The sequence below is a fragment of the Schistocerca americana genome, chromosome 1, assembly GCF_021461395.2.
Source record: "Schistocerca americana isolate TAMUIC-IGC-003095 chromosome 1, iqSchAmer2.1, whole genome shotgun sequence".
NCBI lineage: Eukaryota > Metazoa > Arthropoda > Insecta > Orthoptera > Acrididae > Schistocerca > Schistocerca americana.
Genome location: NC_060119.1, coordinates 381,827,469 through 381,843,633, shown reverse-complemented (window position 1 = coordinate 381,843,633; position 16,165 = coordinate 381,827,469). Strand labels below are relative to the sequence as shown.

Sequence of the window (16,165 nt, the reverse complement as noted above, 5' to 3'; positions counted from 1 at the left end):
GAATTCCACTATTACACATTTTCTTTTTATCAGTAAATTCCATTTTCAATTTTTTGTATCACAAAAATCTAAGTGTTTATGTTGTAAGTCTTATGTGCAACATAAATGATTGTTCATTAGTTGTGATGTCTTTCCTGTTTTGCAGCTGCTGGAATTCCTGATTTTCGATCACCAGGATCAGGTCTTTACCACAATCTTGAGAAATACAACTTGCCTGATCCACAGGCAATATTTGAAATAGGCTTTTTTAGAGAGAATCCAAAACCTTTTTTCACACTGGCAAAGGAGCTATATCCTGGTTCTTTCAAGCCAACTGTATGCCACTACTTCATTCGGCTCTTGCAGGAAAAAGGGCTACTGCTAAGACACTATACTCAGGTCAGAATTGGGTATTGTATTTCAAGGGTTCTTGAATTATTCCAGATATAATTTACAGTGGTTAATGAATCATCATAACAAAACTTATTGCTTTCATGGTATAATTAATTGACTACACTGTGTCCCAGAATATAGGGCCAGAGAAAGAAAGACACAATTAAAAAAACTGCAGCATGAAGCGATTGACATTGTGTCACATTACACAGGAACAAAATGTGAAACAGACACATCATCTTTCATTTGAAATAAGTCTGAGTGTAAAACTGAAGTAGATCTTAGACCTCCATAAATCAGTAATATAATGCTAGACATATAGTATGATCTGTGGTAATTAAGTTAATAAATAGAGCACTTACCAAAGAGAATAATTAGCAGATATGTGATGTACATTAGGAGTATTTGGTCACTTTCTCAATTATATCTCTAGATATTTTCTGCCCAAAGACAATAGGGTTGCTACCGGTGCCTTCATCTTGGCCTTTGAGGGTGATTCATTGCCTGAAAAGGTCAAGGTGATGGTTTATTGCTGTGACATTAAACCGTAAGTCCCTCCGTATGTGGTGCTTTAAGTGCTGGAAGTTCAGGCACATGTCTCCCCACTTCACTTCCAACGTCACATGTGACCGGATGTCCAATACATCCAGATACTCCCTGTGTGCCTCCTCTCACTTGTATCAACTGCGGAGAGCAGCACTCCTCCTGCTCGCCAGACTGCACAGTACTCCAAAAGGAGCGGAAAATCATGGAGTACAAGACCCTGGACCGGCTGACTTACCAAGAAGGTAAATATAAATTTGAACGGTTACACCTCGTTGGGTTGATGTCCACATATGCTGCAGCTACATTACCATCGCCACCACAAGTACCAGTTGTACCACACTCTGTGCTACGAACAGTGGGCCGTCTGGGCCTCCAGAAGACTTCCGCCCCCTTGGTGGTAGGGGGAAAATCTCCTTTTGTTGCTCCCAAAGTACGTACTTCGGAAGCAAGCCCCCCCCCCCCCCCCCCCCCCCCCCCCAATGCAGGGGACAACAGTCCCCTCCTCCCAGCGAGAGGAGCAACAGCCTCCTATGGCTCCTTTCCTGCGGAAGGGGTCCGTTGGCATGCTCTTTCCCAAGGTCTCCACTGATGCCACAGTGGACACTCTCCAGTGGCTAAAGGAGCCAAAAGCTGCTGGACAAAGAGCTTCACAGTCTTACTCCATGCCTGAAGCTACTTTGGATAAGTCCTCCCAGCAAGCCCCTAAAGAGAAGTGAGAGGGCATGCAAACAAGGAAGTCTGCTAAGGAAAAGGACCCTCCGGTGGCCCCAACACCACCACTCCCTACCAATTCTGCACCTGCACCTGCAGATGAGGTGGAGATCACAGCATCCCTGAGGACCTGGATCTCACTGATGCATCATACACAATAGGAATAGATACAAGTACTCAATCGGTGGCAGCAGGTAACCTGCCTCCTTGCATGCTTCATGTCTTCCCAGTCTCACGATAAAGTCATCCTCCAGTGGAATTGCTGTGGTTTTTCCACCACCTGGCTGAGCTACAGCTACTGTTAAGCTTTACATCTGCTTTCTGCATAGCCTTCCAGGAAACCTGGTTCCCGGCAATGCGGACCCCTGCCCTTCACAGCTATAGGGGATGTTACAAGAACCGTAGCGACTATAATAGTGTGTCAGGTGCAGTTTGCGTCTATGTCCTGAACTCAGTATGTAGTGAACCTGTGCCCCTTCAAATTGCTCTTGAAGCTGTGGCTGTCAGGATAAGGACGACAAAGGAAATAACTGTCTGGAATGTATATCTTCCTCCAGATGGCGCAGTACCACTGGACGTGTTGGCTGCACTGATTCATCAACTCCCTAAACTTTTCCTAATGTTGGGAGATTTTAGCGCCCATAACCCCTTGTGGGGTGGCACTGTGCTTACTGGCCGGAAACAAATGAACTAGCACATAAGGTAGAAAACAGACAACAGTTTAAAGAAGATCGATGATGACAAAGACTGACAAGAGGATTGCATAAGAAGGAATGGTGGCCACAAGGACTAACAATCAGTCTTTCCTTCTCATCTCGTCCAAAAAATCTCACCTGACCCAGGGTTCTGGATGATCTTTCCAAACTCTACCGCTTTTCCTAAATCTGTCCAGTTCCTTCCCCTTCACCCCTCTTCCTTCCCCTTCAGCTCCTCTGTCTGAAGAAGGAGGCACTGGCTGCTAAACTTCTAAAGCTTTCATATGTAAAACTTTTTTTTGCCTGCTGCCGGTTTGTAAGTTTTTTATCTATCCCATTACATTATATTGCCAAATTGATTATTTTTGTCATTATAGGTATGATGATTTTAAATGTGGTATACAGCATTCTGAGGGCACTGGACACACACATTAAAGTACTTTGTGTAATTTCGTTTTTTAGAAATGCCTTTTTGCTTCACAAAACATTGCATGCACTGTGTTGCTGTGTTTCCTAAATCTGTCGAGTTCATTTATTCCGGAGAGAGTTTGACACTGAATATGAATTTTGTTACTTTTTCTCTCTCTTTCGGTCCGTGTGTGTGAGTGCAAGCTCAGATTAATGAAAGAAATTGGCAGTGTCTGTTCCAAAGGAACCATCCCAGCATTTACCTTACGTATTGTAAAGAAACAATCGAAAATTTAACTGCATATAGTTTGAAAGGGATCTGAACTGTTGTCATACCATTGGTGGACAGTCTTGTGCAGTTAGCTTAAATATAGTGTACCAGTATTTATTATCTGCTTCTTTTATGATTATTTTTCCCATTGTCTAAGACTGTTTTGGAAAGTGTTGCAGTCGTTACTCATTTGCTGATTCACAATTTTTTACAGAATATTGACACATTAGAAAGAGTAGCTGGAATTCCTGGAGAGAAGATTGTAGAAGCCCATGGAACATTTCACACATCTCATTGCATAGACTGTCACTCAGGTTACTCAATGGAATGGATTAAAGGTATGTTCCAGGCACGGTCTACAACTGTAAGGCGATGAAATATGTTGTGCGTTTATGATCAAAGCACTAGGCTCATTTTCTGGCAAATCATCTGAAAATAAGGAGAATCCCACAAAACAGAATGTTATGCATTGGGCTGAAGCAGAGGAAAATTGAGTAAAACTGGTTGGCACTGCAGAAAATTCTGTCTCTTTGCATTTACTAGGCTGTTTTGAAGCCTATCACACCAAAACACCATTCTGAATCCACATAGATGGCATGTGCAGAATTTCTGAAATTTCTGTTCATAATACTTAAAACCTGATTTTTTAAATTTATAAGAAGGAAAGTTGCTACTGAACATACATCAGAGATACTGAGTTGCAGATAGGCACAACAAAAAACTCTAACAATTATAGCTTTTGGGCATTAAGGCCTTAGTCAACAATAGACAGACATATGCACACACTCACGCAAATGCAACTCACATACATGACTGCTATAATTGTGAGAGTCTTTTTAACGTGCCTATCTGCGACTCAGCATCTCCGCTATATGGTAAGTAGCAACTTTCCTTCTCATAATATTGTTACATTCCATCCTGGATTTTCCATTGTTTTATTTTTTTAAATTGTATGTCTGCAGTTTTTACCAATTGAGCATCCATTTAAATCCAACTCGCAGGGTACCTGTGCAACAGCTAAACCTGACATGAACAGTCTGAAAGACTTTTGTGCCAGATTGTAGTGCTATGGTGTAAAGAACATAGGAGATCTCTCCTAAAAATTATGTCTTTGCTGTATATATTTCTTGGGTTTCCTGGAAGTTTGCAGCTCCTAATTTAATATACAATAGCGCTACAGCATTTTACAATATTCCCTTGAATAATCTCATTTTTTCAACAATTTGGTACTCCATATTTTCTTATTTCAATTGTATGGTGATGTACAAGTATCATATTTCACCTGATAAATAACAAATACCTTCACTGAGTAGTAATTCTCTTTGTATAAGGAAAAAAATTGACTATGCAGCTACATGACTTCCTTTTTGTGTGTGTGTGTGTGTGTGTGTGTGTGTGTGTGTGTGTGTGTGTGTGTGTGCGCGCGTGCGTGCGTGCGTGGGTGTGTGCGTTTGCGTGTGTGTGTGTTTCTACATTAAGTTGATTATCTATTATACTGCCTCATTAAGTCACCTTTGCACTTGTTTGTAAGATCATGTTTTAAACGGTACCCTCATTTTTAGCATTACACTTCATTTGTATGTAAGTATAGTTTTTTTTTTTTCACTAGAACATAGTACATAAAGTATGGTCAGCAAGTCATCAACACAACTTCATATACACATAAGGAAATACACTTACACATCCACCACTAGGGTCCAGTGTTTTGTCTGCACTGTATTATCCCCAATAAAATTAAAAGCAATCTTTGACCAAGGAATTTAGGTGGTGGTCCCTGCTTGTAATTGATGATGATTGCCCATGGTACATTGCCCTGATGTGGTGTATGTTCTCCACTTTTCCCAAATGAATTGCGTAACTTGTGTAAATAGATATTAACCTCTGTCACTTTTTATATCTTTTAACTTTCTCACATCTGAATGCAATAACTGACACCTTTCTTTTGCCTCATTGAAAACAGCTATGATGTCTCAAAATTGGATGCAAAATAAACACATTGAGTAGCTACCCAGTGGTTATTTTTCCCTTAAGCACTGAAGGTAACTTCTGTGAGCCGTGTCGATTACAGAAGATGTAGAACAACACAAATAGCCATTTACATTTCTAAAAATATCTCTCAGGTTCCCGTAGTTATTTTAGTTAACCTTCAAGCGGGTGTGCCATTTTTTATAACATGATCAGGCATCCGGTATGCTTTGTGCACATGTCAAGGGTAGCTGTCTTTATGTTACCAAGGTAAACATGTATGAGCAATACCACAGTTTCAACTTATTATAATTCAACAATGATAAAATATACTTACATTATATGAGCCAGATTACTGTTTAGTTGAACAATAATAAACAAAAGTTTCATTTTATCGTTTTGTTGCTGTATACAAGTGTTTCCCCACAGTAATGACCCACTCAAAACATTAAACAATGCAATTGCTTCAGATACAAGTCAGTTGTTTCTTCAGTTGCTAATTATCTTGCAGACAACTGCCTAATCTTGAGATTGTGTTGCAAGCTCAGAATCTGGGTTGTTTTCTTGCATTGATCATAAATTTTTTCTTACCTAACTCACTGTTTATTTTATATTATTGCTGCTCTCTTGGACGTATGACTATACAAATTATCACAGTGTTAGCTCAAGTGATAATGAAGGAATAGATACAGGCTCACAACTGTAAAACAACAGTGGAATGGTACAGGTCAAGGTTATTTGTTGGGTGGCACTCTTTAAATAAAGGCACGCCCACTTGAGGGCTGTGCCTCTCTGTGCCTGTTTATGTGCAACTTTTTCCCATGTCCTATAATGATCATTCCCAACTCTCATGTGCTGTTACTTTCTAACCCTCTGTCAAAGGGATCTTTAATTCAAGTTTTGTTTTTACATCTTCATGGGTCACTGATTAAGTGCTGTTGGTGAGTGCAACTGTGTGTTTTGAGATTTTGAACACTTTTTTACTATCTTGTTGATGCTATGTTTTTCTCCTTATTTAGAGAAAATATTTGCTGATTCCGTCCCAACATGTGAAGATTGTAACGGCATTGTCAAACCAGATATAGTCTTTTTTGGAGAAAATTTGCCGACAAGATTTTTTACTTTGATGCAGAAAGATTTTCCAAAATGTGACCTTCTCATCATAATGGGATCATCCCTTGCTGTACAGCCGTTTGCTTCTCTTATTGATAGGTAAGTGACTTGACTAAATAGTGTTTTTATTTAACAAAAATCGTATACCATAACTTGTAGATCCCTAACAAAATTATTTGAGTATGCAGCTCTGAATGAAAGGCTTTAATGAAACCGAATTTTATTGGTTGAGATAATCTAAATGTAGTGGCTTTGTGTTTGCCTGCATGTGAGACGTACTAAATAGAAGGGAAGATTCAAGGAATTAGAAAAGTTTCTCCATAAAAGCTCTTTATGCTACCCAAGTCCAAGGAGAAATTCTTTGAAGCCTATTGGAATCAACATTGGCAGATTCACTAAGGGGGAAATTATACTTATGCAGCAAAGAGTTTTTTTTGACTGAGATTACCAAATTTCATGTGAGTAGCTGTGCTAGCACTTGTCGTATAAAAGCCGAATTATGTTCACATTTATCCTCTTAAAGTGTTATTCCTCCCTTTATTATGAAAAGGATAGATTGCGAATCACCATACAGTGGAGATGTTGAGTCACAGATTGGTACAACAAAAAGACTTAACAAGTAAACTTTTAGCCAAAAGGCCTTTTTCTCAATTAGACAAAACACACACACACACACACACACACACACACACACACACACACACACACACAACTACTTGGTCTGGCTGCCGAGGCCAGCCAGAGACAGTAGTCGTGTGTGTGTGTGTGTGTGTGTGTGTGTGTGTGTGTGTGTGTGTGTGTTTGGTGCTCAGGTGCAGGTGAGTTTGGCATGATGGTCTGCGAGAGTGGCTTCTCAGATCACCCCATTTAACACTAATGACCTTATTTTTGTTTGTTTGAGATTTTATGAAAGATAGCTCTTACCAGGCACTTGTCAACATCCATGAAGAGTTGCTCACAATAATTTTAGAGGCCATTACTGTAATTTTTAGCATGCTAGGAATTTTCAAGAAAGGGCACCAATTATCTTTTCAAAGTTGGAGGCAGGCATTTGAAGCACTTCCTGCAAAATATGTGACTTAAGGGAAAAATAATATTTAAAATTTGATTCCACCATTGTCTTAGTTCACACTGACTGATGTACTGTGCATGTTAGAGAAAAAAATTCATTCATGCTGCCTGTACATTAGCAAAAATTAAAACACATGGCCCTTAGAGTTCATTATAAACAATGTTACACCTTAAAGTACCAGATGTGGACCATCTTACAGCAATGAAGCTCATTAATTTAATAAATTAATGGTCTTATAGTATTTTTAGCATTGTTGATTTGATAGTTAAGTTTCAGAAAAAATTCATCTAACATAACCAGCAACAGATAGGAATTTTTGAGTTTGCCTTGCTTTGAATGTTCAGCTGTAACTTCAGGTAGTTAGCATGCACATTGCCAGTTGGCTGTTGTTTAATTGTTGTGGCTCCACAACGGTGCATTTTCAACCTGTTGTCACATGGAAAATTTTGCAGGATTATACTTCATCCGCCCTGCTCTGACTTTATCAGATTTTTTTCCGCTCTGTATACATAAAACCAAGGGGAAAAGATGTACACGCAGAACCAGGGTTGCCCCAAGCTCTGGAAATCAGATAATATCAGGGAATTTCAAACGTATCAGGGAAATTTGAAAAAAACTGGAAAATCTCGTTTTTGTCTCAGTAGCATGAAATTGTTCATTTATTGAGATGTCATGCTTTGTCGCTGGCTGGGCGCAGCTGAGTACGTGTGCCGCTTCCCTACTTTGTCATTCTTACTGCTTTTCCCCTTCCCACTCCTCCCCTCAACTTGCACTCAGTGCTGCCACCACTACTTGCTGCTAGCCTTGCAGCTGACGATGAGAGGCTGGAAGGCAAGTGGAGTGACTTATTTGTATCTAATTCTCGGAGATTGTTGACACAGCAGCGGAAGGCGGTGGCCACGTGTGCATGACTTGTGTCTGTGTGATTGTGTGAATGTGTGTGCACTCTCTTTTTCTGACAAAGGCTGTGGCCAAAAATTTAGTTGTGAGAGTGTGATTGTCTTTTCTGTGTGCCTGTCTGCAGCTCAGCGATCATCTTTATGGTGAGTTGCTTCCTATCCTCATTAGTATTGATTTTCAAAGTATTTGCGCAAGTTATCTGTTGTGTGGATGATCACTGTGGTCTCATTTCATCAATATGGTGTCTGTGACACACAGTTTCCCACCAATGTGCGGGCTCTGCCTGTCGGATCTAGTCTAACCGATCTGCCCACAGGCCAGGTCTGTCTGTGTGTGGCATAATGTGGCGGATTTCCATGGTTTATCCATGGACACAGAACTGTGGTGCTCCTAAGTGGGCCAGAGGCCACGGGTGATGGATTTCAGGAATTGCAACTGTCTCACCACAAGTACATTGTACAGTGCAGTGTTTTATAGACATTTTATTTATTCTAGTACATTTTGGCACTTGGAAAGTAGTTTATATATCATAAAGTATGGACGATAAGAAGAAGAAGAAGAAGAAGAAGAATATGGGGGCATTGCTGGCAGTTTGTATGCTAAGTACTAATGTATTTCTTGAAGGAAAAATCACACAATACCTGTAGAATAATAGAGCTAACACATTGGGTAATAACAGACAATAATGAACATAGTAGAAGCAACATTTTATTGGCGGTCACGTATAGTGTTGGTTTGCACAACCCTTCCCCGTCTTATACGTTTCTTTAAAGAGGCTCACTTTTTTCTGTTATTTCTGAAAGCAGTGAAGATATTTTAAACCTGTTTTGTGACTCCAACAAATCTCATTTTTTGTCATCAAATGTGGTTCACTTTATTGAAATAAAATAACATCTGTGGTCTTAATGAAACGTAAATACCAGTTGGCTTTCTTTCTCCTTCCAAAAACAGTTCATTACAAAAGATTTTACTGTTAATACTTGACATTTTTGCTCAGACATTTAGAAATACGTAAGTCCTTACATTTTTTTGTCAACTTACGTCTTTACTTTCCCTTGAGATCTCAAAATTTGTCAGGGAAAAATGCTAAAACTTGTCTGGAAATCATGGAAATAACAGGGCATTTCACTTAGGGAAACTTGTGGCAACCCTGAGAACAATACGGATGGTACCTATAAATAAGTGTGAATACTGGTCAATGATTGACGATATGGAGGTTCATTTATTTAATCATATGGTGATTTTATACAATATACAGTTGATATAAGGCAAATGATTTTATACAATATACATATGACATAAGACAAGATTAAACCTTAAAGTCCGTGTTTTTCAACCAGTTAATTAAGCTGGGTATGAGAGTGAACAAGTCATCGGGAATTCCAGGGTATGAATGAAGTGGACGGCGTTGGACTAAATGTTCAATTGTCTGCTCTTCTTGATTACATTCACACATTGGTGAACTGATCCACCCCCATTTGTACCTGAAGTAGCTACAACAACCATGTCCAGTCCTTAACCTGTTGAGGCGGCACCAAAGTTTCCTCGGTAGGTCAAAACCTTTTGGCTTCTTTGTGGGGTCAAGGTGATGGGCTCTTGTTCCCAATATTTTTGTTGACCATTCATGCTTCCAGCTTTCATTTAGATCAAAACCATTTGCGATGAGTTGTCCTGCAGTAATACTTGCTGGTCTTCTTGATCGCAATTGTTGCTGTGGCGGGTGACAGAATTCCTGGTGCAGTGGTAGAGAAGGTGATGCTGAGAGTTTCTTAGCCTCCCTCAGTAGAGCTTGTTTCCACCTTAAGTGAGGTGGTGGGATGTGACTCAGTACAGGTAACCAGTGGCATGGGGTTGATTTGATGGAACCAGTAATGCAGCGCATTGTGTTGTTAAGTTTTGTGTCTACTTTCTTCACATGTACACTTTCCAACATGACAGGTGCACAGTACTCGGCAGCAGAGTACACAAGACTGGTGCCAGTTAAACGCAGACAGTCAGCAGAGGCTCCCCAGGTGGTACCACTGAGCTTATGTAGTATGTTGTTCCTTGCAGCAACTTTATGAGAGAACTTGGTGATGTGCTCTTTGTAGCTCAGGGTTCTATCTAGAGTGATTCCGAGATATTTTGGGAAAGGATTGTACCTCAACGTTTGTTCATTGAGCAGAACTCTTGGTTTGTAGTTCACAGCATGATTCGTTAGATGGAAACAAGAGACTTCAGTTTTTGATGTGGTTGGGATCAATCTCCAGGTCTTAAAGAAAGTTGACATCTTCGTCAGTTCCTTCGTAAGAATTCATTCACCATCTTTGAAATTGCTGCTCTGTGCTACCAGTGTGATGTCATCAGCATAGATGAATTTAGTTGATATTGTGATTTGTAAATCATTAATGTATAAATTGAATAGTGATGGGACTAAAGCAGATCCCTGTGGTAGGCCATTATTTAGTTTCCGTTTGTGGATTTTAGGGCTGCCTAAAAACACTTAAAATTGCCTTTCACTAAGCATGCTGGATATTAGATCCACAATTTCTCGACTTGGTAAAACTTGCAGTAGCTTGTAGATAAGTACCTGTCGCCAGACAGTGTCATACATGGCTGCCAGGTTGATGAAGACAGCTGTTGATTTCAGATGGCGTTGAAAACCTGCTTCAATATGGGCAGTTAGGGCAAGATCTTGGTAGGGAGGCAGGAAGCAGAAATCGTGTTAAAAAAGTTGTGTAGTGATCATTATAATCACATGAATAATTATTACAGTACCTTTTGGTTAGCCAAAGTAGTTTCAAATCTGAAAACATATCACACAAGAATGTCTAAATAAGTTACACATCCAGAAACTGAGAAAAGTAAATATTATTGCTTAGAATTCCCAAGATGTGTTGATTGGAAAATAGAAGATTTAATGAGATGTTTCTTAAATTTCCCTGTAATGTTTTAAATACAATTGTAGAGGTACCAGCTGCACACCAGCAGATACTCTCAAAATGATTGCCAGTTGTAAAATATAATCTGTCTGTGTAGGGCTGTGAGTGATAGGCAGGACCAGATGTTATCATTTTATTTGTTTAAATGGGTGACCATCTGCTGGAAAAAAAAACTATTCTTCCATGTAACTGACATGGCACTTCTTAGTTTGCATCACTTATATAACTAATAATTGGAGCAAAATGGGACTAGGATACAGAAAAGAATGATACGAGACTAATTCTGCCATGGAGCATCCAAGAGGCACATGAAGGAGACCTCATAAAAAAAAATAAAAAAAGTCATTTTGTACAAAAGTGGGAAGCAGCTGATGGGGAAAAAAACTAGTCATGAGGAAGAACAGATTTTCAAAGTGTGAAGGACAGGGCAGAATCCTGACACAACATGTGAATGCAGAAATTATCAAAACATTGCTTGATTCTGTTTGAGCTACTGTTCAGCTACCAGTACACATCATCAGCAAACAGGTTTTACTGTAATGGAAATTCTCAATATTTCTGAAGAGTAGTCAATGTTTTTGTTTGATTTTTTTCTGTCATATTTAATAAATGTTTCCTGAGTGTAGTGATAATTCCTTGGTAAAGTTGCAGATTTGTTTCTTGTTTGAATTGGATTTTCTTTACTGTGGCTATAAAGGCAGTGAATAAAGAGGTGGTGTTGAAATTGTGTGAAATACTGCATTTAAAGCTTGCCTCACATAGTAAGTAGGCTTCATCACACAATCGGAGTGTGGCTGATGCTTACCCATATTTTTGTTGCACCCGTTCTTGAGGAGAAATTGATTATCTGCCAATATGCAGAACATTTTGTCTGAGAATGACTTTTGCCCCCCCCCCCCCACCCCCCCACCCCCCCGCCCCACACACACACACACACACACACACACACACACACACACACACACACACAAGGATGCTGTCATCTCCAGATCCTAAGGCATGACTGTATGACTGTGGTGAGCAATGATCTCAGCTGGGATGAATAGTACAGTAATTATGTGGTGGTTGGAAGTATCAAGATGGCAAAGGCTGTGCAGCAGTCACTGAAGTCAAGTATACTATACTGCACAGCACACTTGTGCAATTGGATGGTCTAGCTGTCGCATGACCAAAGTTTGGCAGTGACCACTCATGTGGACAACAGCTTGTTAATTGTCTTGCCCACATACAATACCAAATAGTGGTTGCAGCTAAGTTGGTATGACATAGGGCTGCTTTTGCACATGACCCTGCCTTTGTTGCGGTGGGAGATGCCTGTGACAGTATTGGAGTAGGTGGTAGTTGGAAGATTATGGGACAGTTTTTTTGCACCTTGTTTTGTTGAAGAGATATCAGGCAAGAGGTTGGGAGCAGGCATGGATTTCACATGGACAAGAATAGGTTGGATGAGTGGCAGAGTATGACCGTGGGAGAGGTGGGGAAAATATTTATCATTTCAGTGCAAGATGAGAGGTAGTCAAAACCCTGTGTGAATGAGATTCAGTTTCTCCAGTCCTGGAGCTTACTGAGTCACGAGAGGGGTTCTCCTTTGTGACTGAGCAGTGGTTACGTGGGTAATGGTAAATGACCGGGAAGACGAGGCATAGGACATCTGTTTCTGGACAAAGTGGATAGGGTAATTTTGGCCTGTGAGGCTCTCAGCAAGATCCCCAACATAACCACTATGTGATCAAAAGTATCGGACACCCCCAAAAACATACATTTTTCATATTAGGTGCGTTGTGCTGCCACCTACTGCCAGGTACTCCATATCAGCAACCTCAATAGTTATTAGACATCATGCAAGAGCAGAATGGGGCGCTCCGTGGAACTCACGGACTTTGAACGTGGTCAGGTGCTTGGGTGTCACTTGTGTCAGACATCTGTACACAAGATTTTCACACTCCTAAACATCCCTAGGTCCACTGTTTCCGATGTGATAGTGAAGTGGAAACACGAAGGGACACATACAGCACAAAGGTGTACAGGCCGACCTCGTCTGTTGACTGACAGAGACCACCGACAGTTGAAGAGCGTCATAATGTGTAATAGGAGACATCTATCCAGACCATCACGCAGGATTTCCAAACTGCATCAGGATCCACAGCAAGTATTATGACAATTAGGCGGGAGGTGAGAAAACTTGGATTTCATGGTTGAGCGGCTGCTCATAAGCCACACATCGCACCAGTAAATGCCAAACGACGCCTCACTTGGTGTAAGGAGCGTAAACATTGGACTATTGAGTAGTAAAAAAAACGTGGGAAATGACGAATCATGGTACACAATGTGGCGGTCCAATAGCAGGGTGGGGGTATGGTGAATGCCTGGTGAATGTCATTTACCAGCGTATGTAGTGCCAACAGTAAAATTCAAAGGCTGTTGTAATGGTGTGATCGTGTTTTTCATGCATGTGGCTTGCATCCCTTGTTGTGCGTGGCACTATCACAGTACAGACCTACATTGATGTTTTAAGCATGTTCTTGCTTCCCACTGTTGAAGAGCAATTCGGGGATACCAATTGCATCTTTCAACACGATCAAGCATCCATTCATAATGCACAGCCTGTGGTGGACTGGTTACACGACAATAACATCCCTGTAATGGACTGGTCTGCACAGAGTCCTGACCTGAATCCTATAAAACACCTTTGGGATGTTTTGGAACGCAGACTTTGTGCCGGGCCTCACTGACTGACGTCGATAGCTCTCCTCAGTGCAGCACTCCATGAAGAATGGGCTGCCATTCCTCAAGAAACCTTCCAGCACTTGATTGAACATATGCCTGTGAGAGTGGAAGCTGTCATCAAGACTAAGGGTGGGCCAAAACCATATTTAATTCCAGCATTACCGATAGAGAGCATCCCGATCTTGTAAGACATTTTCAGCCAAGTGTCCAGATACTTTTGATCACATAGTGTATGTAGAGATACTGCTTATCACTAAAGATGCAAGCAAAGGCCACAGGTGGATAGGCTGTATGAAAGGGATTTCTTGGTGTGGAACTAGTGGTTTCTGTCAAAATGGAAGTATTTTGTTGGTGTTTGCAGGGATTGATGTGGACGGAACTACTGACGGGGTCATCCATGAGGTGGAAGTAGACATTGAGGAAAGTGGCTTGTTGGTCTCAGGATGACCAGGTGAAATGAATGAGGGAGAAGGTGTTGAGGCTCTGGAGGAGTAGGGCTAGGGTGTTCTTACCCTCAGTCCATTGATCAAGATTTCATTAAAGAATCTGACCCCAGTGAGGGTTTAGGATTGTGGGTGACTAGATGGGCCCATGAATAGGTTGGCATGGGATGGTGACGTGGATACCCACAGCTGAACCACAGATTTGTTTATATGTGATGACGTCAAAGATGAACTAATTGTGATTGAGGATATAGTTGGTCATGGTGGCCAGGATGGAGATTTTAGGTTTGGAGTCAGTTGTTGTGCATAGGGAAAAGTAGTGGCATTTCTTACCACATTAAAGGTTGGGCCACCTGTGGAAGCAACCCTGTGGTCTACCAACTTAGCTGCAAACACTGTGTGGCATTCTGTGTGAGACCATAGCAAGCTGTCTGTACTGCACACCCCAACCAAGATAGCTGATCATCACAGTCAGGCCTGAAATTGGTGAAATTATGTATTTAAATCATGTTTTCTGTTGCAGAGTTCCAAGCAATTGTCCTAGGTTACTTGTGAACAGAGAAAAGGCTGGTGAACGAAGTTCTCTCATGGTGATGATGGGACTTGGTGGTCTTGATTTCAAATCCGAGTATTCTCGTGATGTTGCTCTACTAGGTGACTGTGATTATGGATGTCAGTTGCTAGCAGACAAGCTTGGATGGGGTGTAAGTCCTACAGTATGTTTTTTGTCTGATTGTAGGAGGTCAGATAACTTAAACTTGATGTAACTAAAATGTAAATAAAGTAATTACCATTCATAATTTGAAATTACCAAGAACTGTAATTAGTACTTATTCTGCATGCAGTTACTGAGTTGTCGAAATAATTTATCTTCCATTCTTTACCATCTTATATAAGTGTATTATGTATATCAAATTCTTTCCTTAATATTTCAGGATGAATTGAGGGAATTAGTTGCCAAAGAACATAAAAGAATAGATGAGGAGAACAGCAAAAATGTCAGTACAGGAACAAATGAGCAAGAAAGAAAAGGTGCTCAGTCAGAGGGGAAACAAAAATCAGAAGTTAAAGAAGAAGCAAAGTAAGAATGAAAATTAATCTGTATGTTAACACTGTTGATCTCTGTACAAACTAAAAATTTTTATAATGTTTGTAAGTTTATAATGTGTGAAGCAGTAATACATTCACCAGAATAGAAAGTGTGAAATGTGCCTGTGGTAACTACACTTGTTCTCACTAGCATATTCATATTATTCTTTTAAAGATGCATTTCTTTGGTCGTATCACTAACATAGGTTTTTTGAACCACACTGCGAACAGCTTGATACAAATATAAAATTATGTATACAGAGGTATCACAATATAAATAGTTTGAAAAATTATTTTAAACTATATTACAATTTCCACGTAAGTTCAAACACTGATAACTAAGAGAGCTTGACGTATCAATTATGAACAAAATAGAATATAAAAAAGAGAACTCAGTAGAGTGTTTATGCAATCAAAAATTTTACATACATACATACATTGTAGTCTCATAGGAAACAAAAAAGGGGTGTGTATATTTGAAGAACTTCATGACATAACAAAACAGGAGCACTTTTGAAAGGGTCACTTTCAGTTTCACAAGATTTTGCAGTAAGCAGTTTTGCTGTGGCTTGAAGAAATTCTAGGAAAACAGCAAGTGATTGACATCATCATCTTTCTTTTGGCAATTGCTGAATGCATTATCCTTGATACCTATGCAATATACATGGGAAAGTGTTAAACAATCATTGGTAATGAACTCATATCAAGCTAGTTATTAGCTTCCTGCTCTCCTGAAACTTTGGAAAGTGGGGGGGGGGGGGGGGGGTGCTTCTACTTACTGGTTGGATCAGAGCCTAGTTTTGACCTTTTTGGCTGACTGAAAGGTGTCAATCCTCAGCCGGTTGCCACATCCATAACTTGAGCGGAGAAGATGGTAGACTGATGTTCATTACAGTACCAGAAACATGGCCTACTTCACTAGCTGGTTGACC

The 16,165-nt window shown here is 40.3% G+C and overlaps 1 protein-coding gene across 1 annotated transcript in view; it reads left to right on the top strand.

Moving 5' to 3' along the window:
• LOC124623011 (NAD-dependent protein deacetylase sirtuin-2) overlaps nucleotides 1-15,351 on the top strand; it is a 31,724-nt gene extending 16,373 nt beyond the window's left edge. The window contains exons 4-8 of the mRNA XM_047148805.1: nucleotides 146-378; nucleotides 3,218-3,341; nucleotides 5,988-6,180; nucleotides 14,668-14,848; nucleotides 15,080-15,351. Coding sequence (XP_047004761.1) covers nucleotides 146-378; nucleotides 3,218-3,341; nucleotides 5,988-6,180; nucleotides 14,668-14,848; nucleotides 15,080-15,229 — 881 coding nt within the window. The 3' untranslated portion in view covers nucleotides 15,230-15,351. The remainder of the gene's footprint in view (nucleotides 1-145; nucleotides 379-3,217; nucleotides 3,342-5,987; nucleotides 6,181-14,667; nucleotides 14,849-15,079) is intronic.
• Nucleotides 15,352-16,165: the final 814 nt, after the last annotated feature.